The sequence below is a fragment of the Lynx rufus genome, unplaced genomic scaffold (assembly GCF_022079265.1).
Source record: "Lynx rufus isolate CCGP_SWC_20201006 ecotype Redwood Valley unplaced genomic scaffold, mLynRuf1.p SCAF_5, whole genome shotgun sequence".
In the NCBI taxonomy this organism is placed as follows: Eukaryota; Metazoa; Chordata; class Mammalia; order Carnivora; family Felidae; genus Lynx; species Lynx rufus.
This window is the reverse complement of record NW_025814867.1, coordinates 150,775,477-150,801,155: the sequence shown is the minus strand read 5'-3', so window position 1 is coordinate 150,801,155 and position 25,679 is coordinate 150,775,477. Positions and strand designations below refer to the sequence as shown.

The window sequence follows — 25,679 nt, the reverse complement described above, 5'->3', positions numbered from 1 at the left end:
CACCTTTAAAAAGTAGACATTAAAAGTTCTCAGAATAAAAAAAGATCTTTAACTACGAACAGTAACGAACGTAGTTTTAACTAAACTTACTGTGGTGATAATTTCACGACACGTACGTATTTCAAGTCATTATATTGTACATGGGAAACTAATACAATGTTTTAGGTCAATTATACCTCAATAAAATGATAAACCTTTAAGAAGACACAATGTTAGGGGGACCTCGGTGGCTCAGTTGGCTAACTATCCGACTCTTGATTTCGCCCCAGGCCATGATCTCACGGTTCCTGAGATCCAGCCCCACTTCGGGCCCAGGCTGTTATCACCGAGCCTGCTTGGGATTCTCTTTGTCCCTCTCTCTCTGCCCCTCCTCTCACTCTCTCTCTCTCAAAATAAAGAAAAAAACATTAAAAAAAAAAAAAAAGAATGGGGCGCCTGGGTGGCACAGTCGGTTAAGCGTCCGACTTCAGCCAGGTCACGATCTTGTGGTCTGTGAGTTCGAGCCCCGCGTCAGGCTCTGGGCTGATGGCTCAGAGCCTGGAGCCTGTTTCCGATTCTGTGTCTCCCTCTCTCTCTGCCCCTCCCCGTTCATGCTCTGTCTCTCTCTGTCCCAAAAATAAATAAACATTGAAAAAAAAATTAAAAAAAAAAAAAAAGAGGAAGACACAATGTTAAAGAATCAACAAATCTTACCACCCCATTGCAGTAAAGTTGAGTCACGCGAACACAATCATTGGACATAAATTCAGGAGCAAGGACACAATCGTCCACATAAGGGCAATCTTCTAACAAGGCATCATCTACTACAGTGAAATCTCCCAGGGCAAAATCATCCATGCTGTACCATCCTAAGGAAATAACACAAACCCAAATTAGTAATTAAATCATTTGAGATAATATGAGAAGCAGTTTTCCTGGCTTCTATGGTATATTAGAAAAATCCTTGGAACTTAGGCCTCCTCAAAATAATCAATAAGGACACTGAGCTCTGGAAGATTCTCATCCTCAGTCTGCTATTCTTTCCCCAACTCTCCTCAAATGATCAGTTTATCTTTCTTTTCTTCCTTAGACTCACATAGTCACCATCTCTACTCTGAATTTATCTGTTTGCATGTCTCCCTTAGCTGGGAGATAATTAAGGGCATTTTACTCACTTTTGTATGTGCCTGGCACATGGTAAGCCCTCAAATAATTGTTTGCTGAATGAACAAAAGACATCTTTCCACCGCTGCCCTTCTACACCATCTGCTTTTACTGCATCCTATAAAATATGCCATTTCATCACACACAAACTCTACCATATTCTCAACCTCCTGGCCAGAAGTAAATCCTGACTCCACTGAGAAAATGGTGTCTTACTGGCTGTTCATATTCTGCTATCCATCCCTCCGTGTGTGTTCCTGTCTTGGACAAAGAGGCAGAGCTGGAGTGGTCCTGGGTGAGACTGTCAATCTCCCAACTTCCCACAGCCGCATCCAGACTTCCATCCTCCTAACAATCACTGCATCTCTCACTCTCACAACTACCACACCACAGAGCACTGCTAGATTGCAAAGGTAGGCAAAAACCCTCATATTATCAACAGCCTCGTATTATCAAACATATTAACTATGTTTTAAAAAGAATCATTTCAATGGGGGGAGAGGGAAATTAGGGCTGGAGTTTCAGACTAAGGCTTTTTTCCAGAAGAAAGTTCAATAATAAAGATTTATAGCTCTCAGAGATTAGCTACAAAACCTAAGTATCACTGAAAAATGCAGCATGGTAGTACTTCTAACTCTCGCCCATGTAACGGCCGTCTTTCCCTCTCCTCACCAGCACCATCATGAACACCGTTTCTTACACCTTTCCACTTCACCACTATCACCCCGCTCCTGTTAGGACAAACAAAGCTTCTTTTTTCCTAAGCAAGACCACCGTCAGTCCTTGAAATACAAACCTGTTCTTTTAATTCTTCTTGTGTCCAATTCATTGTACGAAAACCTCACAGTAGCAGAAGTGAAGAACAAGAACCATCTTCCTAGCAAACTATTCATGCTATTTGTCACACGTTGTACCAAACATTTTCACATACATCATCTCATTCATCCTCGCAGCAATTCTCAGGTCCGATCATCACCTCCAGTGTGCAGATAAGAAGCATGCTTAGTAAAATTAAGTAATTTGCTCAAGGTCACCAAGCTAGAAGGATTTAAACTTAGGTCCTCTGATTCCATAGTCTCTCCTCTCACACACTCTTCCTTGTCACTGCCACCTAGCCAGTTCTTGCTTGTTGCCATGTTTAAGAACACTGGCAATCATCACACTGTTCCCCTCTCTCCTCCAAACTATCACCAACCCAGCCACACCAAGGCCTGTATACACGATCCCTTCAGGACCCCAGCCTTACCATCCACCTCTTTGGCTAAAATGATCTTCACCACCTGTGACACCAAGGCTCTTCCTTCCCAAGGCTACACCCCAGATCACTGTGCAGGTTTAAGCCAGTTTTTAAACCTTTAACTTTGATTAGCTCCTTTCTGACCACAACCAAGAGTCATACAGCTCTTGTGTCCCCTGCCTCCTACCACCGACATTCTTCATCAAGAATTCTTCCTCCCTTTTCTCCCATTCGAATCCTTTCAGCTTTCCGCAACTGGCTTTCCACCTCTGTTATTCAAGGAAAACTGCTTACAACAAGGTCATTAATGACCTTCTACAAGAGACTGATTATCTATTATGTCTGGAACCTGAACTGTCTGTATGAATAAAGTTTCCAGAGTTTGGAGAATTTAACTCCAAAAGCGAATGACTGGAAAAAATAGACATTTTAGCACCCAAGGTATGGCACATAAAGTGGGACATATGCTATCCTGGAAAATATACACACTTTTTAATTCATTTGCCTTACAAACATTCTGTGTGTGTAGAGCCAAGAACTCTCTGTCATAGTCCACACATCGCCATCATGGCATCGGTTATAATCCAATTAATGTGCTCATACCCAGGAGACTGAGCCACTGTGACAGCATGCTGGTCATTCACAGCCTGGCAGATCTCACTGACATCACACCTGACTCACCACACCCTATACCAACTATTCTATGATTAGACACTCATGTAATTTTTATTTTCTATCTTGTTTTAACCAAAGAGACAATATGGCACAGTGGTTAATTAAGAGCATGGACTCTGGAACCAGACTGCCTGGGCTTGAATCCTGGCTCCCTCATTTCCTGAGTGTGTGATCTTGGGCGAGTCACTTAACCTCTCTGTACTTCGCTTTCCTCACATTTCCAATGGGGATAGCAATACTACCTATTTGATTAACCAGTAACACATTTATAGTGCTTAGAATAGTACATGGCATATAGGAAATATTATAAATATCAGCTATTGTTAACATTAGTATTAGATGCATATTTTTAAAAATCCACTGTTTGGATGCTTCCAGCTAAACGGTCTACCTTAACTGCTAAGTCCAAAGAGCACTTTTCAGCTTACAACTTACTTGACGCTGTTGACCACTTCCTCCTTCTCAGAACTCTTCATATGGACTCCAAAGACCATCTTCTCCTGGTTTTCCTCCTATTCTTCTGGCTGCTTTTCCTCAGTTTCCATGGGCTCTTCTTCTCCATTCCCCGCCACCCAAATGTCACCTCTCTTTTTTTTTCAGGCTTACTCTCTCCTCGGTGACCTCATCCACCATACCCAGGGCTTCAAAATAGTACTTTCTGCACTTCCATCATTTGCACAGCTTCACCATGATTTTTGCCATTTCCACATATCGCATGTATTTTTATTTATTTAGTAGTTCTCTTTTATTGGGCTCACTTGGCCTAAGTGGTAATATCCATGATATCATAGATTTGAGATACAATTTACATTTTTCATACACATTAAGTTCTTAACTATTACAGAATCCATGTGCCACTTTAAATTATCTCAAACTGCACTGAAGCAAACAACGGCTGAAACGGCCAGATGCTGAAGTCTCTAAATTTCTCCAGGCTGCACTGCATCTCTATAGTCCCCGTCAACAAGATGTCCCACAAGTTCCTCAGATTAAGTTCAAAAATAAACTATCTTTTTCTTCAAAAACAAACAAATGAAACGAAGTTCTCTCCTCTTTCCGTATGTTACCAGTCAACTGTTCTACATGCCACATGGTTAAGCAAACCAGTGATCCAGAGGCAATCTGGACTCCCCAGTCTCTCTCAACATTCCTATCCATCTGACCACAAAGTCCTGTCGTTTCTACCCACCTATGAAATCTAAAATTAGCACCCATACACCTGTTCATGCCAATGACACTACCTTCATTTTCGCTTCATCTTTTCTTCTCTGAACTAACTTAACAAGCAGACTCCCAGCTGGTGATTTGCCTTCAAACTTGGCACTCTCTAAAACTCTGACCATAACATTTTACTGTTTAAAATCATTCAATAGCTTCCCTTCACCTTCAGAATAAAGTCCAAACTTCGTACTGCAGCTTGGAAGGTCTTTAATAATCCTGTTTCTGCTTTTATTTCCAGTCACTCCACAACATGCAACACAGAAGACATTCATACTCAACTGCCTCTGATTCATAAACAAACCTTGTTCTACAACCACCTAAGGCCTACCAGTCTGGGAAGCATTTCCTGATCTTCTCACTACTACTACCAAGTTCCTTTCTGCACCTCTTCTCCATAAGCCCAGAGCGCCCTGCCCACATCTTTTTGACAGCAGTTCTCACACTGGTCATCACAGGCTTATCTTTGTAGGCTGAGAGGGTACACTGTGCCCTATTCATCTTGATTCCCTAGCTCAGTACTTGCCAAATTTTTTATTCAAGCTCCCTAACTAGAAAACTTTGCTAAATCCACTTGCTACCTACCTCTACTACTGTTATTCAATATTTTTTTGAGAATAACTCAACTTTTAACTCAGATCTAAGCTTGTTTTAATAGAAAATTTGATACCACAAGAAACCTTACACTTGGAAGGACTTTTTTTTTTTTTCTAATACACTCAAGTAAGAATGTAAAGGACTTCTAAACCCATCAGTTACAATGAACTAATAGGGGACTCTCACTGCAAAACAAAGTAGATCCTCGATTCTAAAATTTTTTAAATTTTGTTGAGCTTATAGAACTAGGAATGTCTAAAACCACCCTTTCCCCCCAAAAGCAACAAACCTCTGGCTAAAAACTAAAGCTGAGAGTCAAGAGCTACAAGTAGTATTGCCAAGAGCAGCAACGGACACAGCCCTGGGCCAGAAGCAAAGTGAAGACACCGAAAGTGGTCCAATGTAAACTCCCTGGCTCCCAACCAAACATGATACAAATCCTATCAGAAGAAAAGGGCCTCCAAATCAAACTTTCAAGATCCCACGGAGAAAGATCAAAGAGTTCATAACCAAAGATCATCAAGCATAGGAGGTGACAACCCAATATGAGAGACAGACAACAGAAAAAAACAAGGAATAAATTTAGATCCCTAAAGACATCAGACATTGGGACTGACAGATACAGTCCACAGAATACCCGTGGGTTCAGAAAAACGAGGAAGCAACATGAAAGAAAGACTTGATGTATCTGAAAAAAGAACCAAGCGGAACTTTTACAAATAAAAAATAAAACGGTTAAGAGTAAAAGGGAAAAAATGGACGCATTATAGAGAAGACTAAGCACAGATGAAGAGAAATTGATGAACTAGAAGATATGGCTGATAAAATTACCCAGCACTGTAAATTCTGATAGGGAAACAAGGAAATGAAAACTATGAAAGATGAAAAGTACCTAACCTGCAAACAGTTCAATACATACACATTCAACTAAATTTCCAAAGAGACAGTATTTATTACAAGGCTCAGAATCTTCTAGACCTCTTGAAAGACAAAATTCAGAATCCAACAAAATTCAGAATCAAGAAATGTGTGTATCCAAAAGAGGATAAACAAAAAGTAATCTCCATTAGACTTAAAAAGGAAATGACATAGCACCAAAGATAGAATATCCAATGCAACCAAAAGAAAAAGAAGTTTCTTCAAAGTAGCAAAAATAAACGCACAGGAGGCTTTCCATGTAGAATAATATCTTCACCATGTGGACAGAAAATAATCGATCAACCTAGAATGTGTATACCCATCAAACCTCTCTCAAGAACAAGGATAAAATCAAAATAATTTTATATAAAAATTGAGCTACCAAGAGACTTGAACTAACTTCTTAAAAAATACCAACTAAAAGACATAAACTGACTGGATTGAAAGAAAAATCCAGTAATATATTCTCTGTAACAGACACCTAAAATGTCAGGGCATAAAAAAAGTGACAGCAAAATAAAGGAAAAGTATATTCCAGGTAAATTACCACCAAAAGGAAGGTGAGATAGACTAAATAAGACTAACACAAAAAGCTAAATTAAGCATGGAGAGGATCACAGCATAATAGAAAAGATTCAATCCATCAAGAAAATAATGTTAAACTTTTACATACCTAATCAAATAATCTCACCACACATCAGAAAAGTTGTTAGAACTATAGGAAGTCAGTTAGAAAGTAGTAGCAGGAGATTGCACACATCTCTCTCAATTAATGACCAGTGAAACAAAAATTAATAAAGACAGTCTGAACAACACAATTTGCAAGTTTGACCTAACAGATACATAACAGTTAGAAAGCACATACTTGTCACAAGTACACACTTAACAGTTATTATTCACTATGTACAAGGCCACAAATTGAGAGCAAGCAAACATTTTTTAAAAGACAAAATACTACATTCTCTGATAACACAATTTAGGAGTGAATAACAAAAAGAAAAATGTTAATGTAGATACTTTTGAAAATTAAAAAAACATGTTACATGTTTCAAAGAAAATTTTAAAACATGTACATCAAAGAAGAAATCAAAATGAAAATTTTAAAGCACTTAGATTTGAAAGTTAATGAAAACATTGTTAAGTTAAACAATGTTAGCTAAGGCAAAAATAAATTTTGGGTTAAGTTTACAGCCTAATACACTTATACTAGGTAATAACAATGGCTGGAAATTACTAAGTTAAACATGGAATTTAAGTTAAAAAAGTAATATAAGCCCAAAGAAAGAAAAAGGAAGTAAATAAACGAAAGGGAGTCAATGAACAACAACAAAAATTTAATAGAACTAATTATGCCAAAAACTAATCCATTTCCAAGATTAGTAAAATAGACAAATTTTTGGCAAGATTAATCTAGAAAAAAGAGAAGTCACACACAAATATTCAAAATGAGAAAAGGGGGTTGGGGCACCTGGATGGCTCAGTCAGGTAAGCACCAACTCTTGATTTTGTCTCAGGTCATGATCTCAAGGTGAGTGGGATTGAACCCTGCATCGACACTCTGTAATGACAGTATGGGGCCTGCTTGGGATTCTCTCTCTCCCTCTCTCTCTGCTCCTCCCCTGCACTCTCTTTCTCTCTCTTCCAAAATAAATAATAATAATAAGTAAACAAAACAAATGAGAAAGGGAACATAACTACAGATAAAGCATAAATTAAAAAGGGAATTAAGAGGGCACCTGAGTGGCTCAGTTGGCTGAGCGTCTGACTTCAGCACAGGCGGTCATGATCTCGCGGTTTGTGAGTTCAAGCCCCGTGTTGGGCTCTGTGCTGAAAGCTCAGAGCCTGGAGCCTGCTTTGGATTGTGTCTCCCTCTCTCTCTGCCCCTCCCCTGCTCATGCTCTGTCTCTCCCTTTCTCTCAAAAATAAATAAACATAAAAAAAAAAGGGGGGGTAGAAATTAAGACAATACCATGAACTTGATGCCAATCAACTTCAAGTTTTTGTTGAAAAGATAAATTTCTTAAACTTACCAAAACTGATTAAAAGCAATGGAAAACTTAAAGTCCTACTATTATTCCATTGCTAATTACTACCAAATTATCAACCATTTACAATTTTTCTACAAAGAAAACATTAGATCCAAATGATCTTAGGGGTAAATTCCACCAAACATTTAAGAAACAGATCACCCCAATCCAAACTGTCCTAGGGAACAGAAAAAAAAAGAACTATTCTTTAATTGTATAAGGGTGGCGTAACATTAATGCCAAAACCAGACAAGATAGTCAATAAAGAATAATGATATGTGATTTCACTCATAAACAGATAAAAAAAAATCCTAATATTAGCAAACTCAATCCAGTAGTTCATAAAAAAAAACAAAAAACAATTCACTAAGATCAATTTGGGTTTATCTCAGTAGAGAATACAAAAGAGAATTAAGAATTTTAAAATGTATTAACTGAAATCCACTACATTTAACAGATTAAAAAAGAAAAACTACAAGATACTCTCTCTCAAGTTTTTCTGTCCCATGCAGAAAGGGATGTGACAAAACTGCAAAGACTTCCCTAACTTATAAAGAGTTATTTACAAGAACTTAAATATTTTTAATGCAGAAACATTCCCTTTAAAATCGGGAATGAGACATGTATATGTCCACTACAATCACTTTTAATGAACAATCATCATCATTTCCATTGAACATAGATGTAAAAGTATGCCAGCATATTAAGACAAGAAAAAAAACTTTTAAGGAAAATAATTGAAAGGAAGAACAAAAAGTGTATTTGCAATGACATAATTATTCACATAGAACGCAAAAGAATTACAGAAAATATATTAGAAACAATAAAAGTTTATCAATTGGGTGGCTAAAGACTAATATAAAAATCCATTAAATTTCTATTTGCTAACAGTAAACACAGAAAGTAGAATCTTAAAAAATAACACCATTTATAATTGAAACAAAACTACTAGAAACATTAGAATATTTTAATGTTTAATGTTCTCTCTGTATAAAGTTACAAAACCAAATTAAAAGACATTAAAAACCTAAATAAATAGAAATACATACCATTTTCTCAGACAGGAAGGCTCAAAATCTTAAAGATTTCAATTCTCCCTCAAATTGATTCAATAATTCCAATTAATTCCCAAAGAGTTTTTCATGTCATGTGACAAGTTGATTCTTAAAACAAGAACAGAGGTCCAAGAATAGCTGAGACTCAAGACCCCCTGCCCCAAATAGCAAGATTTCTGGTAAAGCTATAGGATTAATAATTATAACAGTGTGGTATAACACAGAGATAGACAAGGAAACAAGTGGCAAAGAAAAAGGGAGCCAGAAACAAACCCATGCTGGTGAACAGAGGGACAATTCCACCTATGGTATGAAGACAGCTGTAGCCACATGGAGGAAAAAAAAATGAATGTGGATCAGTGCCTCACACTATACACAAAAATCAATACCAGATGGATTATGAATTTAAATGTGAAAGACATCATTTTAAAACTTCTAAAAAGAAACATAGGAGAACGTCTTTATAATTCCAAGGCCAGGTAAAGTTTCCAATTAGATTACATTAAAATTAAGAACTTCTGTTCACCAAAATACACCATAAAGAGTAAAAAGACAAGCCATGAACTGGAAGAAGATATTTACAATGCATACAATCAATAAAGGATCACTGTTACCCATTTGTTAGTTTTAAAAGACAACAGAAAAATGGGTAAAAGATACGAGCAGGCATGTCACAAAAGGAAAACCGTTCATAAACATGTGAAAAGATGCTCAAACTCATTAACAAAGAAATGCAAGTAAAAATCACAATGACAAATCATTTCATACCCATTTGGTCAGCAAATATAAAGAAATCTGATGATGATAATAAGTGTTGGAGTGGATACAGATCAACCATAACTCTTACACACTGCTCATCCAAGTATATAAATTGGCAAAACTGCTAGTCGAAGTACAAGGTGGTACAACCACTTCAGAAAACAATTTGGTAAAGTTGAACATTCATACCCCATAATCCAGCAATTTCACTTCTAGCAAATAGCTTACCACAGTGGTATTCCAACCTTTTTTTACTCACAAACCACAAAAAATACTTCTAATCATTTCACACTAAGATGACACCTAAAATGCTCAGTCTAAGTTTAAATAATTGCAAAGGATGAATTTCTTGTGACATTTAAAAATAAAGCTGACACATCACTGGCTTAAATTGTTATAATATTATTGCATACGATTGATCAACAATAACTATATACACTGATAATTGAAGATAAGTGTTAAAATGTACTGCAAATGCAGTCTTGAGGAAATGGGAAGTGCCTGGATTTAAAAAGGCTTTCTCTAACAACATACACTAGATTTTAAATTATCTCTTTGTTTTCCATGGAGCTTTTCCACTTGGAACAATGCCTTCGTCAGACTCCATGTGGATGAGTGGTATGCCTTCCTTATCTAAGGTAGAAGTGCTACTAGGAAAGGTAAGGTGAAAGTGGAAGCAACAGGAGGCCTCTATTGCAGGCCTCAGGTGTTACCAACGTCAGGAAAGAGTACACATGGAATTTAATCATCTAGAAATGGACGCATTAATATCCGTGGTGCCCAAGTACTCCCTAGAAATACCTTCATTACTCCCCTGAGGGTCATACACCCCAGCATGAAAATTAGAGAAATTCTTGCAACTGTGTACCAGAAGGTATGTATGAAAATTTCGTAATAGCAACACCTAGAAAGAGCCAAAATGTTCATCAAAGAAGAATGCATACACTGTGTTATATTCGCCGTGGAATATTACACAGCCTTAAAAAATGACTTACATCTATACTCAGTATCAGTGATTCTTAGAAACAACATTGAGTGAAACAACCAAGTCTCAGAAAACTGTATCCAGAATTCCTTTTTTTTTTTAAGTCAAAAACCATACAATACATTGTTGAGGAATATACACATATCTGGCAAAATTATATTTAAAAAGCAAGAAATGACACCATTCAGGATAGTAGTCACTCTGCAGTTGAGTACATTCGATATTGGTCATTTTGATTCTTGGATTGGGTGTATTGATTGGTGTTCATTTTATTATTTTGCTTCATAACCTGCATATATATTACATATATTTTGTTTTTTATTATCTTTATTGTGTTACATATATTTTGATTATATCAAATATTACATTAAAAAAGAAAAAAAAGATTTTTCAAAACCATTCATCGTATTTTAAAAAGCAATTAAATCGTCTCAACTGCCACTAGAGACGTACATATACATATCACGGAAATTACTAACTTTACATCAACCATAGGTGCAAAATAAATTTTTACTGGAATTAAACTTATGAGGACCACATGAGATAAAGACTGAGCAAATTAGCTGTGAGAGATGAACCCATCTGACACAGAGCTGGAGCAGTAGCCAAGGTGGCTGCAAGCAGATTTAGCCATACACTAAAGTACAAGGAAGCTGGTCAGTAAAGAGAAGACAAAAAAAGTTAAAAGTCTAATAACATAAAATATTAGCAAGGGTGTGAGGAAATAAATGGGTGTCCTCACTCAAAACCAGTGAGTGAAAATTAGTACAACCACCTTGAGAGCTTGTGTGATATTTAGTAAATTGAAAATGCACATAACCTATCTAGCAACTCTGCTACAGGTGCATTTCCTAGACAAACTTCCAAACGTGTGCACAAGCAGGCAAGTACAAAGAGGTTTGTTGCAGGATTGTTTTAGAGTCAAAAACCAGAAACAACTTCAAAATCCATCAATAAGGAAATGGATAGATTATGGTATATTCATACAATTGAATTCTTTACCAGTAATTAAAATGAACCAAAGGTAACACAATTATCCAATTTATTTGTATATAAATCTCAAAATATTATGCTGATCAAAAAAAAGCAAGTTGCAAAAGACACTTATCATTTAACACCGTTAAAATTTAAAACACATACCACTACATATTGTTTACGGATTCACTGTGAATCAAGTATAAAATAGGAACACGGTGGCTGCTTCTAGAGGAGGTGGAGGAACTCGGAGCACCTCCAATATCTGCAATTTTACTTCTTAAAAAAAAAAAAAGGATCTGAAGTAAATCTGGCAAAATAATTACATTTGTAAATCTGGGTCACGGACTGGTTAGATCCCCCTACGTATATTATGTGTGAATTATTCCAGAAGTTAAAAAGAAAAAGGGAGATTAGGCAAAGATAAGAAAACTGAACAAATGAGCAGAAATAAACAGACACCAAAACACAGCCTTTGAGCGCAGAGCACGAACCTTTGAGCAAGAGGAAGCGTAGAAGGTAGGGTCTTTAACGGGTTTGAAGTCTCTTTCCCTGGGTATCCTTGTAATAAATCCCATTTCGCTCAGGATAAAATGCAAATTTCTTGCAATAAAAAAATGTCCTAACTGAAGCTGTAACTATAAGGAAACTGCTCCCAAGGGAGGAGTAAAATCTGTAAGACGTCTACCTTGACTCCCCTCGCCAGGGTGTTGGGCAGAATCAAGTGACAATTTATGTGAACGCCATAAAACACTATACGAACCGTTAAGTATGATCAAGAATGCCCAGGAACAACTAAAATATATTTACCCAGCTGGCGTGTACGTATATTTTGGAAGGAGTCTGCAGTTAAAGGGCTTTGGGTGTCTAGGGCGCTTCTGGAAAAGGCACTCTGCAGGGGTACCAGCCAAAATTCGCCTACGCCTAGGCTCGATTTGGGGCCCTTGGCTCCCCCCTTATTCCATCCCCAGAATAGGCTGGTTCGACAGGCCACACTAGTCGTCAACACTATAGAGCAGCTGGCCAGACCCGCTGCCGTCTCCCCTCTTACCACCAGCGTTGGGGGTGGGAGGATGCTTCCAAAAGAAGGGAGGGGGGAGCGTCTCCCGTCCCTGGTCCCTTCCAGGGAAGGAGGCCACCACCCCCGGACTCGACTGCCGTTCTCACGAAAGCAGGTGGCGCAGACGTAAGGCACACAAAACACAGAGGATGGAGCGTGCACGAACGTTCACGAACACTCGCGAACGAAAACGCGCACAAGGGGGAATCATACATTCGACAGGATCCGGGCGCGACACGCGGGCGGGTACACGATAAGACGCACACCTGGGCGGGAGATGCCCCAGGACAGGGTCACGACTGCAGAACGCGCGGCCACGCGAGGAGTGGACGCGCACCCCCCGGAGAGGGACGGTGACACAACGAGGGGCCACCCACACGGGCCACAGGCGCCCACGCCAAGAAGAACGGTCGCGACACAAAGAAGCCGAAAGTGGACACACAGGCGCGTGCTCGCACGCCCGGGCCGAAGGACCCCTCGCCTATCAGGGTTGTCACCCTCCAGACGAGAGTGCGCGGGCGGCAGGGGGATGCGCACACAAAGGGGCTACTCCCAACCTCGCACAGACGCCCGGAGGGGCCCAAGCTTGCAGAAGGGGACCATAAGACAAAGGGGACACACCCACTGGGGCCGAAAAAGGCGGCCACACCCCCAGCGCACCGGCACCCCGACCCACGCAGACACACCACGGGCACCACAGCTAGCGACGCGGGGCGACGCACACACACCCACACTCACCACACACCCACGGAGGGGGTGTGGAGGGCCCCTCTCCCCGGGCATCTCGGCTGCAGCGCGACAAGGTGACACATCCGGGAGCCCCGCCGCGCGCCAGATGTGCACTCACCGGGGCCCGCCGCCCGCGAGCCTCGGACGCGGGCCGCCGCCGACGCCGCCGCCTCGGGCCCTCCACGTCAGCCAGCGGGCGGGCGGGAGCGGGCGGCAGCGCAGGCGGCGGGCGTATCACGTGGGCAGCAGCGCGCATGCGTAACCGTGCCCCCCCCCCCGCCCCCCGCTTCCGCGGCGGCGAGCGGAGCGATCTAGCTTTCCCCAGTGCGGGCTTGCTGCAAGCCGGCGAGGGTCGCGGTGCGCCTGCGCCTGGGGTGGGGGGAGGCGTGGGGGGAGCGCCATCGCGAACCGGCCTTTCCATCAGTTTTTCTTCTCTCGCACCCCCCCCCCCCCGAGGCTTCCCGGACAGCGCTTGCGCAGGGGACTCGAAGCTGAGGTGGTCGAGCTTTTGGGAGGGGTCTGGGTGGACGCTTCAAGGACCCAAGGTCGAGGGCCAACCCCCCCCCCCACCCCTAGCCTCGAATGAGAAACAAGAAGCTCCTCCGAGAGGACAGGGTCCGGTCCCGGGTGCCGGGGCCCAAACCTGGGGAGGAGCCCGGCCCTGCCCTGCCCTTCCGCAGGGAAGCGAAGTCTGCAGGGCTGGAGCGGCGTCTGTCCCTCCTCCGCGCTCCCTCCCCCTCAGCAGCAGGGTGTGCGCGCGCACGCGAGGTCCGGGGGCTTGTGCGCGCGTGCAAGCGGTGTGTGTTGGGAGGTGTGTCCGCAGGTTGGCCGCGTGCAGTGGTTTAGGCTAGGGGAAAAAACTGCAGAGGCTGTGCCCATAGCAAAGCAATGAGGCTACGACAGACCAGTGACGAAGGGGAGTAAATCACTGACGATGATTGTGTTTCTTTCCTACAGATTGTCCAAAGCCACAGGGAAAATGGTGGAAAATTCACCGTCGCCATTACCAGAAAGAGCGATTTATGGCTTTGTTCTTTTCTTAAGCTCCCAGTTTGGCTTCAGTGAGTACTTTGATGGCCAGGGCCTTTTTCTGGTGTTCAAGGACAAGGAAATTACTGCATTTGTTCTTAGAATGGGCCCATCTGAACTGTGATTCTTTCTACCTATGTCTTTAAGAAAACCCGAAGGGAAGTTGTGTTTGGTGTTGTGTATGCCAGGCACCAGCGTAAATAGTTTAACTCAACAAATATTTATATAGCACCAGACAGGACTGCAAAGTGGATAAAACCTGGTCCCAGTGGTCATAATCTTCTGAACAAGGCTGACAAGTAAATTTACAATTAAGAGTGTGAAAAGAGCCATGGGAACCCAGTAGAGCGACATGAAATCAACCTGGGAAATCAGGGTCAGCTTTCTCCCCGACAATAACCAATAAGAAGCAAGACGTGGGAAGGTTCACTTTTTGTTTTTTTTTAACGTTAATTTATTATTGAGAGACACAGAGCATGAGTAGGGGAGGGGCAGAGAGGGAGACACAGAATCCCAAGCAGGCTCCAGGCTCTGAGCTGTCAGCACAGAGCCTGACGCGGGGCTCGAACTCACAAACCGCAAGATCATGACCTGAGCCAAAGTGGGACGCTTAACCCACTGAGCCACTCAGGCGCCCCTAGACATGGGAAGGTTTTGAATGAAGGGTGTAGAGTGAGTAATTTGGTGCGGGTGCAGCCTGTGGGAGCTAGGTGCTTCACATCCTGGATCTGGCTCAGTCCCTGGGGAGGATCCGGTTTTCCAGATAAGAAAACTGATGCTCATTGAGACACTAATGTGCCCACGGTCACACAGCAGGACCCACATCTCTCCTCTAAAGGATGTGGGGGGACGCCTCGGTGGCTCAGACAGTAAAGCATCTGACTCTTGGTTTTGGCTCCGGTCATGATCTAGTAGCGGTTTCCTGGGTTTGAGCTCCGCATCCGCCTCTGCGCTGACAGAACCGGCTTGGGATTCTCTCTCTCTCTCTCTCTCTCTCTCTCTCTCTCTCTCTCTCTCTCTCTCCCTCTCCCCCTCTCCCCCTCCCTCTCTCCCTCTCCCCCTCTCTCCCTCTCCCTCTCCCCCTCTCCCCCTCTCCCCCTCTCCCTCTCTCCCTCTCTCCCTCTCTCCCTCTCCCTCTCTCCCTCTCTCCTCTCTGCCTCTCCCCCACTTGTGCTATCTCAAACTTAAAAAAAAAATTTTTTTTTAATAAAAAAAAGGATGCGGGAATTGTGAGGAAAACCTGAGAGAAAATTGGGTGTCCCCATCCAACATCTTGGAATTTTGTAGAAACCAGGGAGGTGAGGGAGTGGTGGTGTTTCTGAACCTTAACTGCATCAGTACAGCCAGCCATGCTTTTGGCTAGGGTAGCGTATGGAGTAAAGATGTTCTAACTTGAGTTCAAATCGTGACTCCTCTAGAGATGAGCTGTGTCACCTGAGACCATTTGCTTAACCTCTTGAACTTTCAGATTCTTCATCTGTGAAAAGGTGGTGGTCAAGTTTACTGAATGTTTATTGCGTGCAAGACAGTCCCGTGAAGTAGATATTACTATTACTGTCCTCATTTTACAACGACAGTCCTGAGGCACAGGGTTTTAGTAATGTGTTCAAACTAATATACCCTGTAAATGATACAGCTTGGAATTTTAACCCAGACACTGGGTTGACTTCACCCTGCTGCCTCTCACGGGTCTTGTGAGGATTAATTGCTGTGATTTATGCAAAGCAGTTAACATATAGGAACATAATTACTTAAGTGTTAGCTGCTGTTACTATTATCATCAACAACATCATTTTTAAAAATCCCTGTTTTAGTATTAGAAAGATTACAAACTATACAAATAAATAAAGGCAATGACTTTAAGACCTAAATCCAATAATACCCACTATTAATTTTTTTTTATTTTTTTTATTTTTTAAAATTTTTTTTTTTCAACATTTATTTTATTTTTGGGACAGAGAGAGACAGAGCATGAACGGGGGAGGGGCAGAGAGAGGGGGAGACACAGAATCGGAAACAGGCTCCAGGCTCTGAGCCATCAGCCCAGAGCCCGACGCAGGGCTCGAACTCACGGACCGCGAGATCGTGACCTGGTTGAAGTCGGACGCTTAACCGACTGCGCCACCCAGGCGCCCCTACCCACTATTAATTTTTTGAGGAACCTCCATACGGGTTTTTCAGAGTGGCTGCACCAGGTGGCATTCCCAACAGTATAAGGGCCACACCCTCGCTAGTATTGCTTGTTTTCTTTAATTCATTTTAGCCATTTTGACGGTGTGAGGTGGTATCTCATTTTAGTTTTGATTTGTATTTCCTTGATGATGGGCCATGTTGGACATCTTTTCATGTATCTGTTAGCCATCTGTATGTCTTCTTTGGAAAAATGTCCATTCTTCTGCCCATTTTTTTGACTGGATTGTTTGTTTTATGGGTGTTGAGTTTGATAAGTTCTTTATATATTTTCACTACTAACCCATTATCAGATACGTCATTTGTGATTATCTTCTCCCATTTTATAGATTGCGTTATGAGTTTTGTTGATTGTTTCCTTCGCTGTGCAGAAGCTTTTTATCTTGACGAGGTCCCGGTAGTTTATTTTTGCTTTTGTTTCTCTTGCCTCAGGAGACCTATCTAGTAAGAAATCGCTACAGCCCACAACCAAAAAGTAATGCTACAAATTTTTGAGTACTTACCAGATGCCAGGCACTGTGATAGGCAAAGGAGGAGCAAAACATTCAAAACTTACCTGCTCTCCTAGGGTTTTCATTCTAGTATGGGGAGATAGCCAGTGGACAAAGTAAGTAAGTACCACATATATGATGTCAGATGATAACGTGTACCATGGGGAAAAATGAAGCAAGAAAGGAGGCTAAGGTTAATGGGAGGAGGTTGTTGTTTTAAATACAGCAATCTGGAAGCACCTCCCTGAGAGATGTGATTTAAGCACAGACGTGAAAAGTGCGAGTTGGCTGTGGGGCAATCAGGGGAAAAAGTCAGACAGAGAACAGCCAGTACCAGAAGCATTTAGAAGAACGTGCCTGTGAGTTTGAGGAGCCAATGGAGGTGTAGGCTTGAAGCCTGAGAAAATGAGGTAGAAAGTAATAGGACAGAGGTCAGAGGCTGGACCCAGCAGTTATGATAAAAGAAGGTATTGTACAAAGGGATTACATGATCCTCTCTACATTTAAATATTTACTGAATTGAAAACAAGCAATTTTCTTAGTCTGCTTAGGCCACTGTAACAATTCCATAGACTGGAGGCTTAAACAATCAACATTTCTTCCGGTTCTGGAAGCTGGGAGGTGCAAGATCAGGGTAACAGCATGGGTGGTTCTTGGTGAAGGCCCTCCTCCTGGCTTACAGACAGCCACCTTCCTGATGTGTCCTCACAGAGTGACAAGAGAGCAAGTGGAAGCTCTGGTCTCTTACTTTCCTTACAAGGACACTAATCCCAGCATGGGGCCCCACCCTCATGACCTTTTCTAAACCTAACTACCTCCCAAAGGCCCTGCCTCCAAATACCTCCACACTGGGGATTCTAACTTCAACATACGAATTTGAGGGAGATATAAACCTTGGTTCCATAACAATAATTATAGATTTTGATAGTAACTTAGAAGGAAATAAAGGGAAATGATAGGAGTCAGGAGGGGGTGGTGGGTGGCACACAGCTGGAACAGCAAGTGATGGAAAACGCCTCATTTAAAAAGAGGGTATTTGAGCCAAGAAATGAATGGAAGAGAGGGAAACATCCATTGAAAGAATCAAATGAAGAACATTCCAGGCAGACAGTAATCACTGCACTCACTGTCAGTGCAAGGGCCCCGAGACTCCACCGGGAGCAGGAGCATTGCGCAGCAGGACTAGACATTGGAGAAGTGAGCAGAATGTTGAAGTCCTTGCAAGAAAGGAGTTTGAATTTTATTCTAAAGGCACTTAATTTATTCTAAGGGTTTGAGCAGGCAAGCAATATGGTCAGATTTATATCTTTGGAAGATCACTCATTGCTGTGTGGAGAATGACTGCTCACGTGTTCTCAGCCTTGAAATTACTAGACACCCACTCGAAAAACCCGGAGTCGTTCTTCACTTGCACTTTTTCTTCTCCCAACTCATTCATCTGCTCCTGCCGCTGAATCTGGTGGGGCTTTCTACTGCCTCTGCTCTTCCACAGATAGATCCCACACACACAACCATCACAGTGACTCATTTGGGACGCAGACCCAACTCCTCTACTTAAAACCTCTGGTTGGAGTGTAAATGGTTATTTGTCTTCATAGTTTGCTAGATCTTGAAAGCAAAAAATGTATATATACGTATATATACACGTATATACATATATACATATACATATATATACATATGTATACATACATATATACATATATGTGTGTATATATATATGTGTATGTATATGTATCTCCAGCTGTCCTCATTGCCTAGAGCATAAAGTCCAAGTTCCTTGTACAACATATTTCATGATCTGGGACCTGTTCACTTTTCCGGCTTTACCTCTCAGCACTCACAGCCTTATGCTTTATACCGTACGTACTCTACACTCCTTAGTTTCCCCCAGAAGCATCACATTCCTCTTCACTTCCGTTTTAACTAATGCTCTTGCTGCTGCCTGAAAGCATAGTATGAACACACTGCATGGGTTCACAGTCCAGCTTAGGCAAGTTACTTAAATTCCCTGTGCTTTGATTTTTCTGTCTGTGGCTTATGAATAATAATAGCATGCACCTCAAAGGATTTGGAAAGAGTCAGACAAGATACTGTATGGGAAGTTCTTGCCACTACGTTTGACTCATTTCTGTCTCATGCACTAGTTCGTTTTTTTGTTTTGTTTTGTTTTTAATTTTTTTTTACATTTATTTATTTTTGAGAGACAGAGCACAAGTTGGGGAGGGGCAGAGAGAGAGAAGGAGACACAGAATCCGAAGCAGGCTCCAGGCTGTCAGCACAGAGCCAGACGCCAGGCTCGAACTCACTAACCATGAGATCATGACCTGAGCTGAAGTCAGATGCTTAACCGACTGAACCACCCAGGCGCCCCTGCATTTCTTTAGTCTTAAAAGCCATCACAAGGGGCGCCTGGGTGGCTCAGTCGGTTAAGCGTCCGACTTCAGCTCAGGTCATGATCTCGTGGTCCGTGAGTTCGAGCCCCGCGTCGGGCTCTGGGCTGATGGCTCGGAGCCTGGAGCCTGCTTCCGATTCTGTGTCTCCCTCTCTCTCTGCCCCTCCCCTGTTCATGCTCTGTCTCTCTCTGTCTCAAAAATAAATAAATGTTAAAAAAAAAAATTTTTTTTTAAAAAAGCCATCACAAGCTTCAAGCTGGTCCCTTGCCATCTTTTCCCTCTACCATCCAGCCACACTAAATGCCTCACCAGATCCTTCGTGCTCTCTCTGTGGATCATGGCAGGGAACATCGTTTTCTCATATTTCCTTCCTTCCTCATCTGCAGGCCCCAATTATATGCATCTTTAATCTGGCTAATCCGCTACTCATTATTTAGGCCCCAGTTTAGTCATTTCTTCCAGGAAATCTTTCCTGACCACTAACATCATCTCCATCAGCACTAGTGTGGGCTAAGGTCCTCATATGTTCTTATGTCTTTTATTACTCATACCACTTAATCACAGTGCAGTGAAAATATCAATTTACTTCTCTCTGTCCCCCCCCCCCCAATTTTATGCTCGGGGAGGACAGAGGCCATGTCTTTTGGGTTCACCACCGTTTCTCATGCTCCTGATACAGAATATGACTCATCATCATTGATACCGATAGTTCGAATTTTATCTCTGCCCCTTATCTTGGGCAGATGATGTAACATTTCTAAGATTTCATTTACTCAGCTGTAAGAATGACATACACACATAGGATTGTCTTAAGGATTAAATTAAATACTACATGTAAAATGCTTATCCAACAGTGAGCACTTGGAGGTTGACTGTTGTTTTTACATATTAACAACAGTAAAGGGTGCCACAAAGACTCCACTTGAGGGAAATAAGATTGTATTCTGGGAGATGGGGCAGAAGCCCAACAGGTAGTGGGTCCAAACAAGGGTAGTAGACACGTTCACCTTTGAGCAACAAGTGTCTGTAATCATTTCAACCCTGTGGGGACGAAGTGTTGAACAGCTACTGTATATAAGGCAAGTTGCTAGGTTCTGTAAGGATCACAGTAACAGCTAAGATGTGATTTATATCCTGGGGAGCCTGGGTGGCTCAGTCAGTTAAGCAACTGACTCTTGATTTCGGCTCATCAACTGACTCTTGATGTCACTGTTGATGGATGGGACTAAGCCCAACATTGGGCTCTGCGTTGGGCTCTGTGCTGACCCCATGGAGCCTGCTTAGGATTATCTTTCTCCTCTCTGCCCCTCCCTCCCTTAGACACATGTGCTCTCTCTCAGAATAAATAAACATTTTTTTTAAAAGTGATTTCTGACTTTACATTGCTTAAAATATAGTATAAGACTTAAGACATGTTTTAAAACAAAAAAGACTAATGGGGGGGAAGAGTAGCTTAATGAGTATAGAGTTTTAGATTTGCAAGATGGTAAAGTTCTAGAGATCCATTTCACAGCAATGGAAATATACTACTTTAACTTGTTGTAAGTATCATAGGAATGATACAGATAAGGAGCTAGAAGACTGAAGGGAAAGAAAAGTCATTTTTGAGGTGATCAGGGAACCTTCAAAGGAGCTTTTTGTGTTATCTAAACCTTGATAGATTAGATACATGCCTTACTAACTTCTCTTTTTTCTTTTTGTTCCCCTTTTCTGCAGTACTATATCTTGTGTGGGCTTTTATTCCTGAAACTTGGCTAAACTCCTTAGGCTTAACCTACTGGCCTCAAAAGTAAGTTTAATGATTTTCTTAAATAAAAATGTATTAATGCTGTTTCTCAGGATCATAGTTTTTCCTTTAGATTTCCCAAATCTTAAATATTTATTCTTTTAAGATCCATAAAAAGCCATATAGAAATCTAAAGCTTTTTAAAGGACATCACTGATACACCTTTAAAAATGGTGAGGTGGACACAACATCATTATCTCCATTTCCTCCTGACATCTTGCTCAGATAACACTATAGAAAAAAACATTTTAAGGTATAAACCCATGGGAACAAATAATGGGATAGCAGGTAAGAAGTATCAACAGAATTTAAGGAAATGGATTGCAGGTAGGTGAGTGGTAACTGACTTAGTTTCCACTTTTTCCATGTTGCTATGGTATGGAATGATACAGGATTGCAGCTTTTCATCATGAGACCTTGTAGAACAATATGTCTAATCAAAAATAAAATTAAATTCAAAAAGCATGTTACCTTGGTGACGGACTCTTGAGAATGATGACTTTTTAGGCAGTTACCTACTTTAATATTTTCTTCTGCAGGTATTGGGCGATTGCATTGCCCGTCTACCTCCTCATTACTATAGTAATCGGTTATGTACTCTTGTTTGGAATAAACATGATGAGTACCTCTCCACTCAACTCCATTCATACGATCACAGGTAAATGTACCTCAGAGGGAAGTGTGGGGGAATGGAAGAGAAAGAGTCAGCAGTTTTATCAAGAAAAGCAACCGAGAATAGGCTACAGTAGGTGACACACACTGGCCCGGTAAAAAGAACCTGGGAGAAATAAATACAAAGTTATACCAGAGGAGATGTTTACATGGCAGAAATAAATTCTAAATCTGCTGTTTATAGCATGTGTATTTTCCCATAAAGACCACAAGTACATAATATGTTCCTTAGCAACTGTTCCTGAGAAAAACAAATTTTATCCTAAACGGGCAGTGTTGATCAAGGCAGGCAAATCGTTCCATGTAGACCTTGTCTAGGAGAGCAATGTGACAGTGTGCCCCCTCCTCAGGACCCTTGTGTCCATCTGACCCCAGTTCCATAGATAAAGAGCCACAGCATGTTTCTGTAGTTTTTTTAAATTCCCTTAAGTCTAACGATCAAAGTAAATTCCTGAGCTTGCTCAGATTGTAAGAAGTGAAGTATTTTTTATTATACTTATGGTATTAATCACACCATATTGCTTGGTATGATTTTTTTTAACTTTTCAAAGCTTTTGTTTCATGAGTCTCTACAATATATTTTGAACCAGTTACAGTATTTTTATATTTCTTTTCTGAGAACCTACTGTATTTCCTGAATTCTTGCCTGGAATTACCGCAAATAGACAATTTGTACAAAGGGGATGTTGTTAAGTTTGCATGAATGATTTAATAGTTTGGGGATATTGGGTTAAATCTGTTTTCCAAGCCTCAGTCTAATTCTGTCCCTATGAGAAGTGTGCAAGTGGGACTTTAATCATCACTGTACAGTTGAATGAAATATTAATTTCTTACCCTAGTTATATATAGAAAGGACTTTCCTGATTTTTATTCCAGTTGGGACATTTCTTTTATTTAAAATTTTTTTTTTCCAACGTTTATTTATTTTTGGGACAGAGAGAGACAGAGCATGAATGGGGGAGGGGCAGAGAGAGAGGGAGACACAGAATCGGAAACAGGCTCCAGGCTCTGAGCCATCAGCCCAGAGCCTGACGCGGGGCTCGAACTCACGGACCGCGAGATCGTGACCTGGCTGAAGTCGGACGCTCAACCGACTGTGCCACCCAGGCGCCCCAGGGACATTTCTTTTAAAGAAAGCATTCAAGGGGCGCCTGGGTGGCGCAGTCGGTTAAGCGTCCGACTTCAGCCAGGTCACGATCTCGCGGTCCGGGAGTTCGAGCCCCACGTCGGGCTCTGGGCTGATGGCTCAGAGCCTGGAGCCTGTTTCCGATTCTGTGTCTCCCTCTCTCTCTGCCCCTCCCCCGTTCATGCTCTGTCTCTCTCTGTCCCAAAATAAAAATAAAAAAAAAAAAAAAAAAAAAAAAAAAAAAAAAAAATAAAGAAAGCATTCAAGTAGTCTTTTTTTTTTTTTTAATTTTTTTTCAACGTTTTTTATTTATTTTTGGGACAGAGAGAGACAGAGCATGAACGGGGGAGGGGCAGACAGAGAGGGAGACACAGCATCAGAAACAGGCTCCAGGCTCCGAGCCATCATCAGCCCAGAGCCTGACGCGGGGCTCGAACTCCCGGACTGCGAGATCGTGACCTGGCTGAAGTCGGACGCTTAACCGACTGCCACCCAGGCGCCCCTCAAGTAGTCTTAATTATGTTAACACGGTATTTATTATTATGCAGATATTAGCTCAGTAAACTATGTGGTGGATCTCCATAAACCACAGAAACCGTAGAAGAAATTACTTAGGTAAGCATAGCTTTTTGTCCTCTTCTTACAGATAACTATGCTAAAAATCAACAGCGGAAGAATTACCAAGAAGAGGCCATCCCGGCATTAAGAGATATTCCTATTAGTGAAGTAAACCAAATGTTCTTTCTTGCAGCCAAAGAACATCACACCCAAAACTAAAATGTATGTAGACTAACAACAAGCATTTATTATAAAAGTTTTTGATGTAATAATTTTGACCATAATTATTTTGACTCTCTTGTTAAAGCATGGTATTGAAATGTAAAAAAATAAGTTGAGCCTGTTTTAGATAAAGTTCCGTTAATATTGTAAATATTCTTGGGGCGCCTGGGTAGCTCAGTCGGTTAAGCATCTGAGTTCAGCTCAGGTCATGATCTCACAGTTCATGAGTTCGAGCCCCACATTGGGCTAGTCTGCTATCAGCACAGAGCCCACTTCAGATCTTCTTTCTCCCCCTCTCTCTGCCCCTCCCCGTCTTGTGCGGGCACACATGCTCTCTCTCTCTCAAAAATAAATAAACATTAAAAAAATGTAGATGCTCTCAAGTATTAGTTATTAATGGACAAAATAAATACTGCATTACCACATACCAGACTTTTTGAAACAAGTATCTGTAAAATCAAGAAATCCCTCCAGAGAGACATTTATGCTGTAATTCTTTTTTAATTTTTTTTTAATGTTTATTTATTTTTGAGAGAGAGATAGAGACTGCAAGCAGGGCAGGAGCCGAGGGAGAGGAGACACAGAATCAAAAGCAGGCTCCAGGCTCCAAGCTGTCAGCAGAGAGCCCGATGTGGGGCTCAAACTCACGAACCGTGAGATCATGACACAATCCAAAGTCGGCCAGTTAACCAACTGAGCCACACAGGCGCCCCTCATGCTGCAATTTTTAAATGGCAATTATGTCCTTCCTGTTGTTTGTTCTTGGAGGCCTAGAATTCGAACTCTGATTTGGGAGAAGGGTACGTTTAATTTGTATGTTCTTGCCATCACATTTGTGTCTAAGACACAAAGAAACATTAGTGGAGTACTTCCAACATACCAGGTATTTTTCTAGATGTAGCGATGAAAAGATTCTCTCTGAAAGAGCCTACATTTTAGAGGCAGATTGAGACAGACTAAGCAAGTAAAATATTTGTGATGAGTGCTATGCAGAGAATTAAAATAATATAACGTTCTAGAAAGTAAAGGGATGACTACTTTAGATTGGGTCAGGGAAGGCTGCTCAGAGAGAGGCAGTTGAGACTGAAATTTGATTAGCAAAAGCAGGAGCCCAACAGAAGGATCAGAGACAAGGGAGACCTTGCAGGTGTGAAGCAGCCAGGGCAGAGGCCTCCAGGTGAGAAGGAGCTCAGCGTGTCCTGAGGATGGAAGGCCAGCAGGGGGCCTAGAGTGCTCTGTACCACGGGGTGTGGTCGGGGGAGCCCGGAGAGGCCAGCGACACGGCAGTGGGCTTTGTGGGCCAGTGTAGGAAGTTTGGACTTAAGGGTCCGTGTGAGGAGTTGGAACCCTTTAGACACTGAGCGATTGGGAGGCTTTAAGGGAAGGCATGACATGGCCTGATGTATGTTTTTAAAAAGTTGCTCAGGCTGGTGGATAGAGGATGGATTCAGGAGGGAGAGTCTGGGATGGGGCAAGAGTATGGAGCAGAGTGGTGGCGGTGGAGCTGGGGAGGAGTCACTCTGCAACCTTTGTCGGAGACGCAGCTGACTGACTGTGCGGGGTAGGCAAGCTGCTGAGACAAGTTGTGATCAAGGGCCCCTCCTGGGTTCTTTTGGATCAATGAGTAGATGGTTCTACCTTTTGCCGAATCAGACAGTATTTGGGGAAGTGTAGGTGAGGGGGTTGGAGAATTTGGTATATGAGTTACTTGGACTGATGCCACCTTGTGAACATCTGTTTGTGTCCACGTGAGATTAAGAAGCTTAAAGTTTAAAAAACAAACCATGTATAACTTTGTAAGAGTATACTCACAATTGGCCAGTCTTAGCAA

At 41.8% G+C, this 25,679-nt stretch overlaps 2 protein-coding genes across 6 annotated transcripts in view; one reads left to right on the top strand and one right to left on the bottom strand.

Annotated features, from left to right (window-relative positions):
• TTC3 (tetratricopeptide repeat domain 3) overlaps positions 1–13,492 on the bottom strand; it is a 129,519-nt gene extending 116,027 nt beyond the window's left edge. For 2 of the 4 annotated variants that reach the window (XM_047099126.1, XM_047099127.1), the window contains exons 1-2: positions 1,940–3,001; positions 694–848 (exon numbers count right to left, since the gene is read on the bottom strand). In XM_047099126.1, the coding sequence (XP_046955082.1) occupies positions 694–848; positions 1,940–2,036 (252 nt within the window). In that variant the 5' untranslated portion in view covers positions 2,037–3,001. Of the gene's footprint in view, positions 1–693; positions 849–1,939; positions 3,002–3,490; positions 5,239–13,387 lie in introns of those variants that run through there. The other 2 variants (XM_047099128.1, XM_047099129.1) reach the window with 2 other exon arrangements.
• Positions 13,493–13,686: 194 nt separating this feature from the next.
• PIGP (phosphatidylinositol glycan anchor biosynthesis class P) lies at positions 13,687–23,898 on the top strand. Of its 2 annotated transcripts, none has more exons than XM_047099131.1 (5): positions 13,687–13,735; positions 14,336–14,439; positions 21,201–21,273; positions 21,810–21,928; positions 23,715–23,898. In XM_047099131.1, exons 2-5 carry the CDS (start codon positions 14,358–14,360, stop codon positions 23,843–23,845), a joined length of 405 nt encoding a protein of 134 aa, XP_046955087.1. In that variant the 5' UTR covers positions 13,687–13,735; positions 14,336–14,357; the 3' UTR covers positions 23,846–23,898. The 2 variants fall into 2 exon arrangements, with proteins under 2 accessions (XP_046955087.1, XP_046955088.1); XM_047099132.1 differs by having other exon boundaries at positions 13,690–13,874.
• Positions 23,899–25,679: the final 1,781 nt, after the last annotated feature.

Bases quoted from the DNA above. Each gene is read 5' to 3' on its own strand.
- PIGP (XM_047099131.1), top strand. From the start codon at position 14,358: ATGGTGGAAAATTCACCGTCGCCATTACCAGAAAGAGCGATTTATGGC. The intron at 21,274-21,809 runs GTAAGTTTAATG...TTTCTTCTGCAG, and splicing joins TTAACCTACTGGCCTCAAAA to GTATTGGGCGATTGCATTGC. The intron at 21,929-23,714 runs GTAAATGTACCT...CTCTTCTTACAG, and splicing joins CTCCATTCATACGATCACAG to ATAACTATGCTAAAAATCAA.